The following is a 21423-nucleotide window of genomic DNA, read 5'->3' as shown; positions in this document are numbered from 1 at the left end:
GAATCATCTGGGTGAGTGAGTGCAGGGTAGTGTGCTTCACATGCACCCGCAATTTTCTTACCCACAGTGCCCTGCAAACCTCCAACTTTGCTTGAAATCACAAATTTTCTCCCACATTTTTTTGATGGAACCTTCCGGAATCCACAAAATTCCTACCACCCAGCATTGGCGCATCTATACCGATAAAAATTCTGCCCCACTTGTCAGCCTAAAAACTTTTTTTCTTTTTCTCAAACTGCCTTTTTTGGGACCCGCTTTGGTTCCCCCTCAATTTCGACATGTTTTTGGCTCTTCCCTGCCACAGGCACTTGGCCCATTTACACAAGTGAGGTATCATTTTTGTCGTGAGACTGAGGGGAACGTTGTGCCGGTGCAGTGATCCCACACAGCAATGTGGGGGGAAATGTGATTTTAAAAACATTTTTTTGGGTTTTTAAAGCTAAATTTGAGGTTTGCTGAGGATTCTTGGTAAGAAAGCACTGGAGGTTCCACGCAAGTCACGCCTCGCTGGACTTGCGTGGCTGTCTAGTTTTCAGAAATGTCTGGTTTTGGTAGGTTTCCCTTGATGGCTGCTGAGCCCAGAACCAAAAATGCAGGTGCCTCCCCAACCACCTCCTCCCCCTGCAAAAATAGTTTGGTTTGTGATTGATAAGTTTGTGTCCACGTAGTGTTTTGGGACATTTCCTGTCGCTGGCTCTATGCCTACCCACGCAAGTGAGGTACCATTTTTATCTGGAGATGTGGGGGAATGCTGGGTAGAAGGAAGTTTGTGGCTCCCCTAAATTCCAGAACTTTGCAGCATGGAAATGTGAGGAAAAAGTGTTTTTTAACCAAATTTTGAGGTTTGCAAAGGATTCTAGGTAACAGAACCTGGTGAGAGCCCCACAAGTCACCCCATTCCGAATTCCCCTGTGTCTAGTTTAAAAAAAATGTATAGGTTTGCTAGGTTTCCCTAAGTGCCAGTTGAGCTAGAGGCCAAAATCCACAGCTAGGCACTTTAAAACAAAAACAGGTCAGTTTTCTCTGGGGAAAATGTGATGTGTCCATGTTGTGTTTTGGGGCATTTCCTGTCGCAGGCACTAGGCCTACCTACACAAGTAAGGTACAGTTTTTTATCGGGAGACTTGGGGAATTGACGGGTGGAAGGAAATTTGTGGCTCCTCTCAGATTCCAGAACTTTCTATCACCGAAATGGCCACATGTTGAGGTTTGCAAATGATTCTGGGTAAAAGAACCTGGTGAGAGCGCCACAAGTTACCCCATTCTGGGTTCCCATAGGTGTCTAATTTTACAAAATGCAGAGGTTTGGTAGGTTTCCCTTGGTGCTGACTAAGCTAAAGGCTAAAATCCACAGCTAGACACTTAGTTAAAAAAACATGTCCAATTTCAATGTGAAAATTTGCTGTGTCCATGTTGCGTTTCCTATCTTGGGCACTAGGCCTACCCACACAAGTGAGGTACAATTTTTTATGGGGCGATGTAGGGGCACACAGAATAGCAGAACAAGTGTTACTGCTCCTTGTCTTTCTCTAGATTGTTTTCTTCCAAATGAACAACAGTATGTAGAAATTACGTCTTTCTGATGGACCTTGAGGACTGGAACGACCCCTCCACTTCGAAACATTGGAACCAACTCCTGAATATCTTGAATCCGCTGAGGCGGAGGAAAGGCTCGATCCAATGATGTATCCAGTACTGCCCCTAAAACACACTGTAACTTCGAAAGCAACAGTAGCTCCCTCGAAGATAACTGTTTCGAATGGCACGGAAAAAAGGGAACTGACGTCGGCGAGGACCTCTTATTACCTGTATGACGTCAGACGGCGTCGCGTGGGCAAATGTGACGACCTCGTCGACGTGCAGAAGCTAGGAAGAAGATTTCCGTCGAATGCTGGCGCCATGGGAGTATTCATTAGGTGAGGAATCCACAGGTAGCTAATGTATCCACCCAAAAAGTCGTTACCGAAGGTAAGTAACTCGTTCAATTGGCGAAATACCCTATAATTCACATGCTAGTATGGTGATCCCAGAATTCTGAAATGTGGAAATAGCCACTGCTTCTCAACATTTTATTTTGTGCCCATTTTGGAAATGCAAAGGTTTCCTTGATACCTATTTTTCACTCTTTATAGTTCACCAAATAAATTGCTGTATACCCGGTATACAATGAAAGCCAATTGCAAGGTGCAGCTCATTTATTGGCTCTAAGTAGCTAGGGTTCTTGATGAATCTACAAGCCCTATATATCCCCACAACCAGAAGAGTCCAGCAGACGTAATGGTATATTGCATTCAAAAATCTGTGGTAGCTGATAAAAGTTATAGAAGAAGACGTGGACAGAAATGGCCCTTTTTTTACCTCGATTTCAATTAGCTTGTATTTTAGCTGTTACTTTATGTAGGAATATCTTGAAAGATCTACACAAATGAACCCTTGCTGAATTCAGAATTATGACTACTTTTCAGAAATGTTTCTCTGTCCCTGATCCAGCATTGGTTTCACACCCATTTCTGTCACTAACTGGAAGGAGTCTGAAAGCACAAAAAACTGTAAAAATGGGGGTTGTCCCAGTAAAATGCCAAATATTGTGTTGAAAAATGTGGTTTCTGATTCAAGTCTGCCTGTTCCTGAAAGCTGGGAAGATGGTGGTCTTGGCACCGCAAATCCTTTGATGCCATTTTCAGGGTAAAAAACACATGCTTCCTTCTGCAGCCCTTTTTACCTATTTTTCTTTTTATAAAGAAAACGGAATTGTAGCTGTATTGTGGCTAGTTTCTTTGCTACCTTAAAAATCCCTAGTATGTTGGAAAAAAAAGGACGCACATTTAGTGTGGATAGCTTATGTGGACCAAAAGTTATGAGGGCCTAAGCGCGAACTGCTTCAAACAGCCAAAAAAAGGCTCTGCACAGGAGGGGAAAAGGTCTGGCAGTGAAGGGCTAAACTAATTTGCTACTTCTCACATATGTGATCAGTGTCCGATAGAACAGTGGCCATCCTGTAGTGGTTGAAAATAAAATATTTAATGTCTTGAACTGGCAACTCCATGGGTACCAGATAAGATATAATAATATCGTGCTACCCAGAAATGATCAAGCCGATAACACTGTGATTATTCCTATTAAGAAGCTGTAATATCTCTACTGATAAGATATACTGCTCGAGCACAGTACTCTGATAAATGTGAGCACATTCTGACAGCAGTTGAACTGGTGTGCCACTTCAACAGTCGGGCACCCATTTCCTTATGATGAAAAAAGGATATCCAGTATCTTCAACTACCAAAACCACACAGTCACCACCGAAAGTGTCAAATTGTGTATTGCAATTCACTTCTCTCAGCACGTTCCTTTATATTTAGGGCATAAAACAGAGCGTCTGTATAATATAGTTGGTTCTGTATTTCAAATAACACAAATGTAAGTAGGCCACATTAATGCTCTCATTAATCCAGCATGATGAGAGAGTGATATTACATGAAAGCTGGTGCTGACATCAGCAATATTATAAATAAGGGTCACAGTTTTCAGTCTTTGCTTTTTTTGCAGATAATTATGGTCAGAAAACAATGTGGATGCTGTCTATATTTATTTTTGAAAGCAGAAAAATACAGAATTATTTTTTTTGTGACTCTCTGTACTGTACTTCGTGAATTCCAGATTAACTGCTGAGCAGATAGCTCAGGAGTTAAAAAAAAAAACAAAAAAAACTGATATTTCCGTAAATACAGGCATGTTAACATGTATTTGTATAAAATGCTAATATTTCTCTTTGTTTGGGGTGTTTTGTTACATTCGGCTGCCTAATTTGCTAAAATACAACAGGCATTAGAGTTGTAGTGCGTGTTTACTAGTTAAATAAATATGGAAATATACAATTTTACGGCTACATTAATTCTCAAAACACTAAATATGGATAAATACCAATAAGATGGTAAAAAAATAAACATGGATGAGTACAGATGGAAATGTTAACAAAAAAAATAATACCATAAACCAAAAGCCCTAATTATTAACAAATCCAGAGTTATGTAGAAGTAATAAAAACATAAAGGAATCATGAAAATCAGCAAATCAAATAAATTTGCTGACATTGGAAATACATGTCTGGTATCCATATGCTACTAACAGTCTCAGAAACAGAACATTACTGATCAGTAATTTAGACCCATAGAATGCAGAGTAGCTTATGTTCATATCCAAAAGATTCTCGCTTCAAAAGCTTTTAGCTTGTCCATCCCTGGCCAGATGTCCGTTATCTCCAGGATCTGGAAATTTAGCTGGTAAATATTATGGTTTTGGCACAAAAATGTGCATGGCCATTGTGGATTTGGCACTATGTTTTCATATGTTGCATTTGATATCTGTAATAAGTAGTTACCATTTCCTCTCAGTTTTTTTCCATATACAAGGATTCAGTTGGACATTTGAATGAATAAATACAATTCCTGGAGTAAGTCTCCTCTATACTTTAATTTATAATATGACCTTTTGGGATGTATTACATTTGCTCCCAATATTACATTGACAGTGTACGCTGTTATTGCACAGTATTGTTCCCATCTGGTCATTGGGATTGTCATTCCTCATCAGTTTTCTTAGCACTATGTTCTTTCAAAATATTTGATCGTTGTTATGCAAGCAATGGACGTTCAACAAAAAGAATGCCAAAATCTTGTCTGGGGTGTATCATCTCCCATCTGTTTATGATTTTTTTTTTTTTTTTTTAATGGCGCTCCTTCTGGTGGGGAATTTGGAAACGAATACAAACCATGGCTGAAATGGTTTATGGCTTGAGTTAACAATTTGCCTCTATTGAACCGTTACAGGCAATCTGTAGCTTCCAATTGCACCTACTTGGGATATCCTGCTTAAATATATTTCTTTGAATTATAGGCCATTCTGGTTGTATTGTCATGCTCCCTTGTTATGTTTTTCGGCTCAGGATGGAAATTCTGATGCAAATATTTATCAGTCAGCTTCCTGAACACCTTAGTGGCAATACAACCATTTTTAAAATTGCAGGGACATCCACAAATGAAATACTTTCATTAATGATATTATGGCTAAATTTGATGTGCTTATCTGATATTATTCCTAAATTTGATGCATGCATCTTTCTCATTCAACTTAGAAATATTACTCAGCAGGTTCTGAATTGTAGCATATCATATGTGAAACCTGTCATCATTATATCTAAGATATAAAACCAAGCCCCATTTCCAAGTCATCTCTCCTTAGTTGTGATCCTATTCGGTCATAAAGATGTTTGCAGAGGTGGGCGGGCCACAAAATACCCTAGATGTGCAATTTTTTTTAAAGACCAAACTTAACTTGCCATTAGAAACAGCTGTGAAATTATGCAGAGTGGAACAGTTCAATCAAAAAGATCTTATTGGTTCCAATCTCACCAATCTGCAGTAAAGACAATTTATTCAATGCTTCAATTCCTTCCATATAAGAAATGGGGGTGTATGAAGAATCTTAATGTCAATCTCATGTAAGCAAATCTCATCCAGTCTTGTCAACATATCGTATCGATTTTTATTTCAGTTTTTCTTTTGTTGTTTTTTTAATTTGGATGTGTCTTTCAAGTAAGACCTCATTATCTGTGTGATAGGTTGGAGAAACTGATCAGTATATCTGCCTAGTATCATGTTGTGAACCACATCCTGACACGATCGATGAAAATGGAGTAGTCTGTAGATCTTTATGCACAGTGGACAGCTTGTGCAGTTCAGACCTTCCTGCGAATTGCATCTGCAGAAATTGTTAATATATGAGTGATCCATTACGGTTCTTTTGCTCACTCTAATAGCTTAAGTAATGTATTTTGAAATTAATTTATAGGGTCCTTATCAAGTTCTATGTATCAGTTTCCTGGACATGTGCATCAACATTTTTGTTTATCAAATGCAGCATTCATTATGGACTCACTTGTATGCTGTTTGTAGTGTAATGTTTTTGTTCTTTGACAGAGCCATCATTGCACCTCAGACATTTTGACTTAAATTACTTGTTCACTTCTTGTTTTCCCAATTCAGTTTGTTCAGATCTTTATTCACCAAAATGTCAAAAGTATGCAAAAATGTTTGTGAAATAGGTTGCATGAATCTACTCTTGGATATAAATTCTTTGTACTGTTGATATTTTTGTGTGTCTTGATGTATTTCTAAAATATTAAAGAAATATTTTAGGCCTGAGTTCCTACAGTTTAAACGGAGCTACATCTATCTCCAGTTTGTTGTTGTTGTACATTTGTACAAATGATGTACCTTTGGATAGAATAAATTTCTGATGTGCTGTTATCGTGGTACTAGAAATATTAAGAATAGGTCTTTATCTGGCTCTTGAGATTCCTCTTTTGTTCCCTCCTTGTTTTTTGTCTGTTAATTTTGTTGTTTTGTTTTACGCTGCAGGGCTCTTTGACAAAGGAGCATAATTTGTAGTAACTGCCTTGCAGCTAGATTCCATGATAGTATTTGATGCTATATTCGATCTTAGATTAGACAGAATGATAGCTTGATCTTCTGAAATATTGTTATTTTCCGCCTTTGCCAAGGTTGTTTTGTTTAATGGTTCTAATCTGTAAATAAACGTCAACCCGTATATACATGTCATTTAATTTTTAATTAGTGGCATCACACTTAATTTTCTAAATAATATTTTCGTTAATTTCTCTGACATGTCCAATTTACTAATCATCTCTTCCAGTGTTTTATTTCATGCTTTTTGGTTAATAAGTTTAGATAATTCTATTTTAATTTGTACAAGGCCTTCTCAAGATCCTTAATCACTCTGGATAATTCTTCTACTAGCAAAAGCATGAGCTCTAAGGAGCATTTATTTAAAACTGAGTGCCATGATTCCAAAAAGACTTTTGTTCGTCATATGCAACCACAAGTATACTTGGGGGGCACTTTCAAGCCTCTTGGATCCAGTACCAAGAAGCACTGCATCTCTGAAAATGAAAGGACCCTCAAAGGATCTTCATGATGGCAACTCATTTGTTTGGCTCTCTATACACCAGGGTGGATGACCTCAAAAGATGTCAGTTGGTCGACTGCGAATAGCATACTCATCTAAAGTTGGCTCAAGACATCTTCATGCCTTGGATGGATCTTTTTGCCACTGGTGAAAACAAGGTCTGTTGAATATTGTACACTGGCATCACAAGGTTCCTGGGGGAATTCATGGCACCTCCTGTGGGATGCAGACATTGTGTACTCCAGGGGTCTCCAACCCTTTCCACAGTGAGAGCTACTTCTCATTAGTGTAAATCGTTGTGAGGTACTAAAGGCCAAGCAACTCGGGTATTTTTCTGAACAACCCATCCCCTCATGCGCAGCTTTGTTTACATCATATGGCCCAGGTGTTTGTTACTATTGTTAGATATACATTGCTTACTCTTGTTCCAAGCCCTGGTTTTAAAATATGTAAATTTGGATGCCTGTACAATCTTTGTACCTTAACACCTGTCTGTTCTAGTTTGAACGTTTGACTTATGTGATTAGCTATTTTTCTGGCACTCCAGGTTTAAATTCCACAGTGCCATGACCCACTGTATGTATAAATTCCACTGTAATCGGATGCTTTGATGCTAGACAGAAAGTTGGACTGAGTTGATAAACTTTTTACAATGCACCCCGTCCCCCATTTAAAACATCAGATGAATTCTTGACTTTCTATACTAAAGTAATAATTGATATAGTGGATATTACGCTTGTTCCAATTCATCCTAGCAGCACCAGCTAGCTCAGATAGATGCTTTAAAAAAAAAAGTCTGTAATCATTAAAATAATGCAGAGTTTCACATTTTTTAAACGCTTTGTGTGCCCTGAGGTTAAATGTGCTTACTAACTGGCCTGTGCAGCTATTAGGCTAGGACAGGGGCTCACTGTGAGTATGCAGTGCTGTTAACTAGGCCAGGAAAGGGCTTACTGATCTATTTGCTCCGCGCACTGCTCAGATAAGTGGTGGCAGACTGCAAAGGGCAGGTGGTGGGGATCCCAATAGCGGTTCAATAAGGCTTGCGCCACCTGCATGCTACCAGACTTTTCTTTTCTTCTCCGGCACAACTGCTGCTCTGGACTGGCACATGTTGTGCAGGATCAAAAGCGAGATGCCCGGCTGAGACAGGCAGGTGATGAGGAGATGAGGAACCACGTTGTGCACTCAGGCCTGCCACACCACAGATAAGCTCAGTAAAGCCAATCTCTGCTGGATGGTTTGGGTGAGGGTGGGCAACTCGTATTAAACAAAAAAAAGGCCTAAAATGTAAAAGGACAATAAAGGGCTACAAATTTGAGATCCTGGCGTGAGCATCTCACAAGGTGTTGGTGAGTTACCAGTAGTTTGCGATCAACTGGTTGGAGATCCCTGTTGTACTTCTTCCTCCTCCGTTCTGAAGACAAGAAGGATAGACTGGGCCAAGAATATCTTGATAGCTCCAGATTGGCCTAGAAGAGCCTGTTTAGCCTGAGCAGTTGTCCCGTTTCGAATACCCCTTTGGAGCTATTTCCTGTATCAGCGACAAGTCGGAGTCCTGTGTAGTTTTAATGGATCCAACTGAGCTTATATGTTTTATCTACTAAAGTGGTGCATGTTACCTTTTACAGCTAGTACCCCATCTACCAAATCAGTTTTTTCTGGTCACAGTGTGAACTTGGTGCCCTGGTGTGGAGATCATCATGTTGACCCTCTACAGGCTAGCTTTCAGGTGTTTTGTTAGTTCGGTCTCTGGTTGAGCAAGGCTTTATGGTGGACACTGCTAAAAGTTATTGTCTGCCAATTTGGTTGGCCTTTCCATGTTTGCCTAATCAAAACTTGTTTTTAAAGTTGCCAGTTGTGATGTCTTTTTTTTTTTTTTTTTTTAGGGCCAGCGTAGAGGTTTCCCCCTACACTGTTCTTCATCCCTCAGTGGGACCGTAATTGGGTACTTGCATTAATTTTTATTTACTCTGCCCACACCTCTATCTACATTTAGGAGGCGAGACTTTACTGATTGGATCCAAAAAAGCTCTTCCATTAAACACACCAAAAGGTATCGGTTGAATGCCCAGCTTTTTCTTGGCTTTGCCAGTTTTTTTTTTTTTTTAAAAGGACAATTCTGAAGTAGGGCAGTACTGATGGATTGTCCTGTGCATAGGTGTGTAATGCCCCACTCAAATGGAGCGTTCAGAATGCCGTTGGGCTCATTCCACAAAAGCGAAATCTGTCACTAAGCTATTGAAGAGGGTTGTTTCGGTGTTTGACATCTGCCAGATTTCTACATATGCATCTATCTGCACCTTTGCTAGGCATTAACTTCTTGATTCTCAAATCTGCAGGGGGCCATTTCACCCACTCCATTTTACATGAGTTCTTGATGTAAAGCTCACTCCTCAGACTCCCCAACTTTAGATACTGCTTTGGTATGGAAGATTGTTTCTTGGTTTGACCAGTGCAAAGAAAGGAAATGTGAGTCACAAATGGGTATTATCGAGAGAGATTGTCCATTGCATTAAACTATATCATGCCTTGGTTAAGAATGGACTCATCGGAGAGATTTAGGGCTCAGTCCACCTGTTAAAAGGCTCCACCATAGCTGTAGCTCTGGGTGTTAGGGTTTTGGATATTTGCCAGGCAGCTGTGTGGGCATCTGCCCATACTTTCATGAGCCACCACTGTATTGTTTCACAAGTACGCAGGGAGGATCATTTTGCCCACTTGGTCCACATGACTTCCTGGCGCATTACTGAAGGTAAGTATTTTTTTCTTTTTAGGTGTTCCATCCTGTAATCACTGAATTGTTGGAGTTGGGATGGAAATTAAGTTGACTACACACTTCCAACATCACTGCCTGTATTTGATTGGTACTTGCTTGGATCCCATAGGCTATCCTGTAAATTGTTAAATCCGGACATTTGCTCTGTGCAAAAGTATAAAGTGTTTATTAACATGTGAAAGTCATTGACTCTGAAATGTACATGCTCACAAAATGATAGTCTTATATCTGTTTACTTCTAGGTCTCATGCCGTTGCCTGTGTGAATCAGTTCATAATCAGTAGGACACAAGCTCTCATGTTGCATGTGGATTCCTTTATTGAAGTAAGTAATGCCCATATTAAAATGTTTGTAGTTTTGTGGACAAGTTTGGAAAACATGTAATGGATATATTTTTTTGTTGAGCCTTTCCTGTTTTCCCCTCCACATGTCCGGTTTATTTTATTTTTTGTACATTTTTGACCAGTGTTTAACTTAAAATAATCCATTTAGTAAGGCCCAAAGGTGCATCTTTTTATTAAAATGCTTTATTTTTTTCCCTCCAAAATATTTTCCTAACATTTTCCATACCAATAACCTGCATTTACTTCAAACGACTAAGGCAACCCTATTCCATGCCACCCTTTCGTATCAATAGGTATCATTAAATTAAGATCCCAGAGACCTCTTCAATGCAAATCTGTCAACAGGTTTTAGTGCATGTAGATGCATTTGCCATGCATTACCGGTGATTATTCCCCTGCAGTCTATAAAGGATGATGCGATTCTCCACTTCAGCGTTTTCCATCATGTCCCTCTCCCATGACACATCCTAAAGTACATTTCAATGCACAACTGTTTCAGTGCAAACCCAATAAGGAGCTTTCCTATATTTCACCAGAAAGGGCTAGTTGCACTATTGTCCATAGCTACGCCTTTTTCGTATTTTCAGCTAAAGTTATCTAACCAAGGGAACATATTTTAATTACATTTGAATTCTGTTGCTGTCTCAGAACGTGTGTATGTATTTATGTATGTATGTAGTATGTGTGTGTGTGTATATATATATATGTGTGTTCGGTGGCATGTGTAGCTGCAGATACACATGCTGTGCATAATCCTGCCATCTAGTGTTGGGCTCGGAGTGTTACAAGTTGTTTTTTCTTCGAAGAAGTCTTTTTGAGTCACAGGACCGAGTGACTCCTCCCTTTCGTCTCCATTGCGCATGGGCGTCAACTCCATCTTAGATTGTTTTCTTTCCGCCATCGGGTTCGGACGTGTTCCTCTTCGCTCCGTATTTCGAATCGGGAAAGTTAGCTAAAGTATTGAAAATTCGACGGTATTGTTATCTCTCGGTACCGGGTTAGTGTTAGTGTATCGGCACCGACATCAAGACCGCTTCGTCGGCCCTTCGGGGCTTCCACTCTTCACCGAGGCCTGGTCGGCCCGACCACACCCGTTGGCCCAGACTAATGGACCGGACCCCCTTCCGTTTCTGTCCTAAGTGTCACGCAAAGTATCCTTATACAGACCAGCACCGGGTCTGTAATCTGTGTTTGTTACCCGAACACAGAGAGGATACTTGTGAAGCTTGCCGAGCGTTTCGATCGAAAAAGACCTTGAGAGATCGATGCGCAAGAAGACTGCAAATGGTATAGAAAGCGAAAGAATAGCTCAACGTCGAAGAGGAGGAAAGTATCTCCATCCCAGAGACGGACTCGGTGAATTCGAAAGTGAACGACCCTCGACGGTGCAACGAACCGTGAGTGAACCTGCCCGTCCCAAACTCAGGGTCACACCAAAACACTTAAGGCCATGGGGACGCCACCGCCAGCAGGCCATAGCTCAACCCACTGAAAGGAAGGTGACCAAACATCGGCACCGAAAAAGGCCAAGGAGTTGCCGAAGATTTCCGACTCCGGTCGAGAATCCGGCACCGAACGATTTCGACACCGAGTGATCGAATCGACCAAACCCCGAAAAATCTCCTTGGAACCAAAAAATACTATAACAGCAGAAACTTTGGTGCCGAAAAGAAGCTCTTATACAGAAAAGCAAGGACTTTCCATGCAACTCAAGGAAAGACATCGATTTGAGCAAGAGTTAGGTATGGAAGAACCTGACCATACACAACGGAGGTTACATATCCAAAAAGAAACTGGTAAGATTCAGACGTTACCTCCACTCAAATCGAAAAGGAAGCTTGCATTTCAGGAAACAGAAATGCAACCAAAGGCCAAAGTGGTTAGAGACAAATCACCACCACCAATGGTCTCACCACAACCATCCCCACTGCACTCACCACAATTGTCACCAGTGGGAACACCTATAATGCAGTCATCCACACATACTGGGATGACCCAGGATGATGCTGATGCATGGGATTTATATGATCCACCAGTATCGGATAACAGCCCAGAATGTTATCCAACCAAGCCGTCACCACCAGAAGACAGTACTGCATATACGCAGGTACTATCCAGGGCAGCTATGTTTCACAACGTAGCAATGCACACTGAGCAAGTGGAGGATGACTTCCTTTTTAACACTCTGGCATCCACCCACGCATCCTATCAAAGTCTGCCAATGCTCCCGGGCATGCTCCAGCACGCGCAACAGGTCTTCCAGGAGCCTGTAAAGGGAAGAGCTATCACACCTAGAGTTGAAAAAAAGTACAAAACACCCCCAACAGATCCAGTGTTCATAACACAGGAGCTCACACCGGACTCAGTGGTTGTAGGGGCAGCAAGGAAAAGTTCACTCTCAATCGTCAGGAGATGCTCCACCACCTGACAAAGAAAGTCGGAAATTCGACGCTGCAGGCAAGCGAGTGGCATCACAAGCAGCCAATCAATGGCGAATTGCGAATTCACAAGCCCTACTTGCACGCTATGACAGGGCACACTGGGACGAGATGCAAGACATCATACAGCACTTGCCCAAGGAACACCAAAAACGTGCCCAGCAAGTAGTGGAAGAGGGACAGGCCATATCTAACAAACAGATAAGGTCCGCACTAGACTCTGCAGACACAGCAGCACGGACTGTCAACACAGCTGTAACTATTCGCAGACATGCATGGCTGTGAAGTTCTGGATTCAAGCCAGAGATTCAACAAGCCGTGTTAAATATGCCGTTTAATCAACAACAGTTGTTTGGGCCGGAAGTCGATACAGCCATTGAAAAAATGAAAAAAGACACAGACACGGCCAAAGCCATGGGTGCACTCTATTCCCCACAAGTCAGAGGCACCTTTAGGAAACCACAATTCAGAGGGGGGTTTCGGCAACAAACATCTGAACCTTCTACCCCTCAAACCAGACCCACCTATCAATCACAATACCAAAGGGGAGGGTTTTGTGGTTCCTATAGAGGACAATTCCCAAAAGGAAGGGGAAAATTCCAACCAGCCAAACCAAGCCAGACCAAGCAGTGACTTCAATGTCACACTACCCCAACACTTGTCACCAGTGGGGGGGGGAGGCTAACCACATACTACCAAAACTGGACACACATTACCACAGACGCATGGGTCCTATCAATTATCCAACATGGTTATTGCATAGAATTCACAACATTCCCTCCAGATGTGCCACCCAAAACGCACAGACTGTCTCAGCAACACTTAGACCTATTACAAATAGAGGTCCAAGCACTGCTACAAAAACGAGCAATAGAGCTCGTACCCAGTCACCAAAAAGGAACAGGCGTCTACTCACTAAAATTCCTGATTCCAAAAAAGGACAAAACGTTAAGACCTATCTTAGATCTCAGAACACTGAATCTCTTCATCAAATCAGATCATTTCCACATGGTTACACTTCAAGACGTAGTTCCCTTACTAAAAAAGAAGGAATACATGACAACACTGGATCTCAAGGATGCGTATTTCCACATACCCATCCATCAATCTCACAGAAAATACCTAAGGTTTGTAATGCAAGGCAAACACTATCAATTCAAAGTGCTACCGTTCGGAATAACAGCCCCCAGAGTATTCACGAAATGCCTAGCAGTAGCAGACGCTCACATAAGGAGACAGCACATGCACGTATTCCCATATTTGGACGACTGGCAAATAAAAGCCAACACTCAACAACAATGTCAATTTCACACGCAATACGTCATAGAAACTCTACACAAACCAGGGTTCTCTATAAATTACCCAAAATCTCATCTGCAACCATCCCAAATAGAACAATACTTGGGAGCAACACTTAACACACAAAGGGCAATTGCCACTCCAAGTCCACAAAGAGTCCAATCGTTCCAAAATGTAAGATCAAGCATACAACCAAACAAACACTACACGATACACTTTGTAATGAAACTACTAGGCATGATGTCCTCATGCATAGCCATTGTCCCAAATGCAAGATTACACATGCGGCCCTTACAACAGTGCCTAACAAAACAGTGGACACAAGCACAGGGTCAACTTCAAGATCTAGTGTTGATAGACCGCCAAACACACTCCTCGCTTCAATGGTGGAACCCTATAAATTTAAACTAAGGGCGGCCATTCCAAGACCCAGTGCCTCAACCTATTATCACAACAGATGCTTCCATGGTTGGGTGGGAGCACACCTCAACAATCACAGCATACAGGGTCAATGGAACAATCAACAAAAACTACTTCACATAAATCACTTGGAACTGCTAGCGGTATTTCTAGCATTAAAAGCGTTTCAACCACTAATAGCCCACAAACACATTCTTGTCAAGACAGACAACATGACAACAATGTACTATCTCATCAAACAAGGGGGGGGGGGGAACACACTCGTCACAACTGTGCCTCTTAGCACAAAGGATTTGGCATTGGGCAATTCACAACCACATTCGCCTAATAGCCCAATACATACCAGGCATTCAGAATCAGTTAGCTGACAATCTCAGTCGAGATCACCAGCAAACTCACGAATGGAAAATACATCCCCACATCCTTCAGGGTCACTTCCATTGCTGGGGAACACCAAACATAGACCTATTTGCAACAAAAGAAAACTCAAAATGCCAAAACTTCGTGTCCAGGTACCCACACCCTCAGTCCAAGGGCAATGCTCTATGGATCAGCTGGTCAGGGATATTTGCTTATGCTTTTCCCCATCTCCCACTCATTCCTTATCTGGTCAACAAACGAAGCCAAAACAAACTCAAACTGTTGCGTGGGCTCTCATTGTCCTAAATGAGACTACTGGATTTCTAGGTAGCAGGATCGCTCCTGGTGTGGGGGACTGAGTCTGACCCACTTGGAAGGACCTCTGTCACCCTCAGTCCGGTTTTGCTCCGGCTAACTAGCAGTGCCTCATCTCTCCCAAGGGGGAGGGATGATTGGTCAGCCGAGCGCATGACATCTTTAGTACTTCTCAGGGAAGTCGTGGTCACTCGGGTCCCAACCAGCTCTCTCATTTACAATATGATCTCATATACAAATGACATAGGCAGTTTAAGTTTTATATATTGTTTTTAATAAAACGACTGCATTTTAGATATTAAGGCGTGAGCCGCAATAACCAGAACCATACAACACAGTAGGATTGAAATAGTCACGATGAGAGTGAAACATAAGAACAACGCTATCATGGTGTTAATAGGTTCTATTCTCTCTAAGTATTTTATATTTCGAGCACAGCATGTTAAGCTACTAACTTGCCTTTCAGATTCCCTGGGAAGACATCAACCCTCATACCTGAGCAAAGGCCTGTGATCTGGTTCAGCATCTGCAACAAGGCAGTCAGCGTCTAGTTGTGGTTCCCTGGTCGGAATCTCCCTCTCTCTTGTATTAGGACAAGGAAGTGTTTTTATAACTAACATGTCAGTGTGATCACAAAACGTCCCTACGCAAGAATGTATCCAGAGACTAAACTCCTACCACGTCTATCGGCAATGTACCAGACTGTATCCTTGACTGAAGCACAGAGTGAGCAAGAATGTGTTATTGAGAACTCCAGTGCTGAAGTAGGTTAAACAGTGTGATATCAAAAATAAAACAAGACCGTAGAACTGGCTATTTGAAAAATAACAGTACGAAGCTGAATAAAATGCATTTAGAGCAAAGTGCACAGAGGCTCTGTGCTGCAAGCAAGGAATAAAATACATCCAGGGCAAAGTGCGCAAAGGCCTAACGCCAGAAGCAAACACGCAAAAATACATAAAAATGACCACACTACAAAACTAATACTCATAGCACCAACCTGGGCTCGCCAACCGTGGTACACAACACTGTTGGACTTATCAGTAGTACCCCACATCAAACTACCAAACAGACCAGATCTGTTAACACAACACAAACAACAGATCAGACACCCGAATCCAGCATCGCTCAATCTAGCAATCTGGCTCCTGAATTCTTAGAATTCGGACATTTAAATCTTACACAAGAGTGTATGGAGGTCATTAAACAAGCGAGAGAACCTACAACAAGACATTGTTAGGCAAACAAATGGAAAAGATTTGTTTGCTACTGCTACACTAATCAAATTCAACCACTACATGCCTCCACAAAGGACATTGTAAGCTATTTATTACACTTACAAAAGTCTAATCTAGCATTCTCTTCCATTAAAATCCATCTCACTGCAATATCTGCCTATCTGCAGATTACACATACAATATCACTTTTTAGAATCTGTCATTAAAGCATTTATGGAGGGACTAAAAAGAATCATACCCCCAAGGACACCACCAGTACCTTTGTGGAACCTTAATATTGTATTAACACGACTCATGGGGCCACCGTTCGAACCCATGCATTCTTGTCAAATCCAATATCTGACTTGGAAAGTAGCCTTTTTAATAGCTATCACATCACTTAGAGTGAGTGAAATACAAGCATTTACTATTCAAGAACCCTTTATACAAATACCTAAACATAAAGTGGTTCTCCGTACAAATCCAAAATTCTTACCAAAGGTCATATCACCATTCCATCTAAACCAAACTGTGGAACTCCCAGTCTTCTTTCCACAGACTCAGTAGCTGAAAGGGCCTTGCATACATTAGACATAAAAAGAGCATTAATGTATTACATTGACAGAACGAAACAATTTCGTAAAACAAAACAATTGTTTGTAGCTTTCCAAAAACCTCATGCAGGTAACCCTATATCCAAACAAGGCATTGCCAGATGGATAGTTAAATGCATTCAAACTTGCTACATTAAAGCAAAAAGAGAATTACCTATTACACCAAGAGCACATTCCACTAGAAAGAAGGGCCACAATGGCTTTTCTTGGGAATATACCAATGACATAAATTACAGAAATACATTTACTAAGCATTACTGTGTAGACGTGTTAGCAATACAACAAGCCACAGTAGGACAGGCTGTATTAAGAACATTATTTCAGACAACTTCAACTCCTACAGGCTAAACCACTGCTTTTTGGGGAGATTACGGTTTTGTAGTCTATGCACAGCATGTGTATCTGCAGCTACACATGCCACTGAACGGAAAATGTCACTTACCCAGTGTACATCTGTTTGTGGCATGAGACGCTGCAGATTCACATGCGCCCTCCCACCTCCCCGGTGGCCTGTAGCCGTTTTTAGTTGCATGAAAATTGTAAATATGTAAATAAATATTATTTTAATAGACATTAGGTACATACATTACTACTCCATTGTATGGGCACCTCTAGTATACTCACAACTCCTACCTCACCCTCTGCGGGGAAAACAATCTAAGATGGATTCCACGCCCATTCGCAATGGAACCGAAAGGGAGGAGTCACTCGGTCCTGTGACTCGAAAAGACTTCTTTGAAGAAAAACAACTTGTAACACTCCGAGCCCAACACTAAATGGTAGGATAATGCACAGCATGTGAATCTGCAACGTCTCATGCCACGAACAGATGTACACTGGGTAAGTGACATTTTTCATATATATGTTTGATGGCATGTGTAGCTGCAGATACACATGCTATGCACAGATCCTGCCATCTAATGTTGGGCTCTGAGTGTTACAAGTTTTTCTTCGAAGAAGTCTTTTCGAGTTACAGGTCCGAGTGACTCCTCCTTTTCGGCTCCATTGCGCATGGGCATCGACTCCATCTTAGATTTTCTTTCTGCCATCGGGTGCGGACGTGTTTCTTTACACTCCGATTGTTCGAGTCGGAAAAATATTACAAACTCTCTAAATTCGTCGGTTTTGTTTTCGATCGAGTAACATCTATCATCGACACCTTGGTACCGGCGGAAACAGATCTCTACTTGCCCTTCGGGGCACACGCGCCCAACTTGGGCCTGGTCGGCCTGACCAAAAGTCTTGTCGAAGCCTCATGGACCGGACCCCATTTAAATTCTGCCCTCGGTGCCACGCCAAGTATCCTTACACGGACCAACCTCTAGTTTGTAACCTGTGTCTATCTCCAGACCACCGAGAGGATACTTGGGAGGCCTGCAGATCAGACCGAAGAGCGCGAAGGTTAGAGAAGGCGTCCAGAAGCACTGAACGCCTCGACACAGAAGAGGTGGAGATGATCCACACCACAGTCTCCGTTCGGGGGTCTGACTCCGAGCACGAGTCTGACAACGACTGACTGATAACAGCAGGCCAGCACATGAGTACGCGTGCCCTGACCCAATCCAAGCCCAAATACAAGGCCTCGGGGACGCCACTGCCAGAAGACCGCCCATAAGAAAACTACCGGTGACCAAGCAACATCTTCGGCACGAGAAAGGCCACAACAACAACAAAGCCTCCGGACTCGAGCCGAGGCACAGACTCCGAAATTATCAAGCACCAACCCATTGAGTCGAAGCCCCGAAAGTTACTCTCGGAGCCGAGGCCAACAAGTACTTCAGGCCTTTCGATCTCGAAGAAGCCGGCTTCTGAGCTGAAAAGCACACATATACAAAGGAGCATGGACTTTCCAAGCAATTAAAAGAAAGCCATAAATTTGCGGAAGAACTTACGCAAATGGAGGATTTTGACGAGAAACAGGCCAGAATACAAATTCATAATAACACTGGCAAAATCCTCACTGCACCTCCTCTCAAAACAAAGAGGAAACTGGCCTTTCATGGACATTTGGACACTGATCAGCCACCGGCTAAAGTGCCGAAACCAAGACAAAGAACATCCGCCTCCTCAATTTTCACCTCACCAGTCTCCTCACCTAACTGTCCCCTCGCCTGCACAGTCACACCAGGATGACACTGACCCATGGGACCTTTATGATGATCCCATTTCAGATAATAGTCCAGAGTGCTATCCATCAAAGCCGTCACCCCCATAGGATAGCACCTCATATACACAGGTTCTCACCAGGGCAGTGGCATTTCACAACGTAACCATGCACAGAGAACCTCTTGAGGATGACTTTTTATTTAAGACGTCGTCCTCAACTCACGCCACCTACCAGAGTCTACCCATGCTTCCTAGCATGTTAAAACATGCACATCAAATCTTCCAGGAACCAGTTAAAGCAAGAGCTATTACTCCAAGGGTAGAAAAGAAATATAAGCCACCGCTTTCAGACCCGGTTTTTATTACCCAACAGCTACCCCCAGATTCCATAGTGGTCAGCGTAGCAAGGAAGGGGGCTAACTCCCAGTCTTTTGGGGACGCACCCCCTCCAGGAAAGCAAAAAAAATGTATGCTGCCGGTAAAAGGTTGGCATCACTGGCAGCTAATCAATGGTGTATAGCCAATTCGCAGGCACTAATGGCCAGATACGACAGGGCCCACTGGTATGAGATAAAGGACATTATCCAGCATCTCCCCAAGGACCAACAAAAGAGAGCCCAGCAGGCAGTAGAGGAGGGACAGGCAATTACCAACAATCAGATCAATTCAGGGTTAGACTCCGCAGACACAACCGCAAGAACCATTAATACGGCTGTCGCCATTAGGCGTCACACATGGCTTAGGTTGTCAGGCTTTAAACCTGAAATTCAGCAGGCTGTTTTGACCATGCCTTTTAACCAACAACAACTATTTGGCACACAGGTTGATACAGCCATTGACCAAATGAAAAAAGACGCCGACACTGCCAAAGCTATGGGGTCACTGTATTCAACTCAATACAGAGGCTCATTTCGAAAGCCTCAATATAGGGGAGGCTTTAGACCCCAACCATCTGAGCCATCTACCTCCCAATCCAAACCCTCTTACCAGACACAATACCAAAGAGGGTTTCGGGGAACCTACAGAGGACAATTTCCCAGATCTAGAGGAAAATATCAGCCCTCAAAGCAACCCACGCATACCAAACAGTGACTTCATCCACATCTTCCCTCACCACACTTCCCCTGTGGGAGGAAGACTACAAAAGTTCCAAACCCACTGGTTACCAATCACAACAGACAATTGGGTCTTATCCATTATCCAACTTGGTTACTGCAAAGAGTTCACACAGACTCCTCCAGATATTCCCCCAAAACCACACAAACTCTCATCTCAACACATTTCAATGTTGCAAACAGAGGTACAGGCACTATTACTCAAACAAGCAATAGAGCTTGTGCCACATCATCAAAAAGGAACAGGGGTTTACTCCCTGTATTTCCTCTTTCCCATTCAGAAATCTCAATCTCTACATCCGATCAGGACACTTTCACTTGGTAACACTACAGGATGTAGTCCCACTGTTACAACAGCAAGATTTTATGGCAACACTGGATCTAAAAGATGCGTATTTTCACATACCCATCCTTCCAGCGCACAGAAAATATCTCAGATTAGTAATACAAGGAAAACATTACCAGTTCAAAGTGTTACCTTTCGGGATAACAACAGCTCCCAGAGTATATACAAAATGCCTTGCCGTAGTCGCAGTATACATAAGAAGACAACATATCCATGTCTTTCCATAACTCGACGACTGGCTAATAAAAGCTAACAGTCAAAAACAGTGCCAATATCATACACGTTATGTAATAAACACCCTACACACACTAGAGTTCTCAATAAACTACCAAAAATCGCACCTACAACCAGCAAAAATTCAGCAGTATTTAGGAGCCACAATAAACACCCAAAGAGCACTTGCAAGCCCAAGTCCACAAAGGGTACAATCGTTCCATAACATATTGCCAAAAGTACAGCCAAACCAAAAGTACACAGTCAAATTTGTCATGAAACTGTTGGGCATGATCGCATCATGCATCGCCATTGTCCCAAACGCAAGATTAAACGTGCGGCCCTTACAACAGTGACTTGCAAAACAATGGTCGCAGACACATGGTCGTCTTCAAGATCTAGTGTTGATAGACCGCCAAACACACATCTCGCTTCAGTGGTGGAATTCCACAAATTTAAATAAAGGGCGGCCATTTCAAGACCCTCTGCCTCACGCCATTATTACAACAGATGCATCAATGATTGGATGGGGAGCACATCTCAACAATCACAACATTCAGGGACAATGGGATACCAAACAAAAACAACTTCACATAAATCACTTAGAACTGCTAGCAGCATTCCTAGCACTAAAAGCTTTTCAACCTCTTCTTGTTCACAAACACATTCTCATCAAAACAGACAATATGACCACAATGTACTACTTGAACAAACCAGGAGGAATCCACTCATCACAACTTTGCCTTCTAGCACAAAAAAATTGGCATTGGGCAATTCACAACAACATTCACCCTGTAGCTCAGTATATTCCAGGGATTCACAATCAATTAGCAGACGGCCTCAGCTGGGATCATCAGCAAACACACGAATGGG

General features: G+C 42.2%; 1 protein-coding gene across 2 annotated transcripts in view; it reads left to right on the top strand.

Annotated features, from left to right (window-relative positions):
* The window catches only part of TNPO1 (transportin 1), a 1170250-nt gene that overhangs the window by 317304 nt on the left and 831523 nt on the right, over positions 1 to 21423 (top strand). For both annotated transcript variants that reach the window (XM_069224095.1, XM_069224102.1), the window contains exon 6: positions 10006 to 10087. In XM_069224095.1, coding sequence (XP_069080196.1) covers positions 10006 to 10087 — 82 coding nt within the window. The remainder of the gene's footprint in view (positions 1 to 10005; positions 10088 to 21423) is intronic.

Source organism: Pleurodeles waltl, chromosome 1_1 (genome assembly GCF_031143425.1).
Source record: "Pleurodeles waltl isolate 20211129_DDA chromosome 1_1, aPleWal1.hap1.20221129, whole genome shotgun sequence".
Taxonomy (NCBI): Eukaryota; Metazoa; Chordata; class Amphibia; order Caudata; family Salamandridae; genus Pleurodeles; species Pleurodeles waltl.
This window is presented reverse-complemented; position numbering and strand designations above follow the sequence as displayed.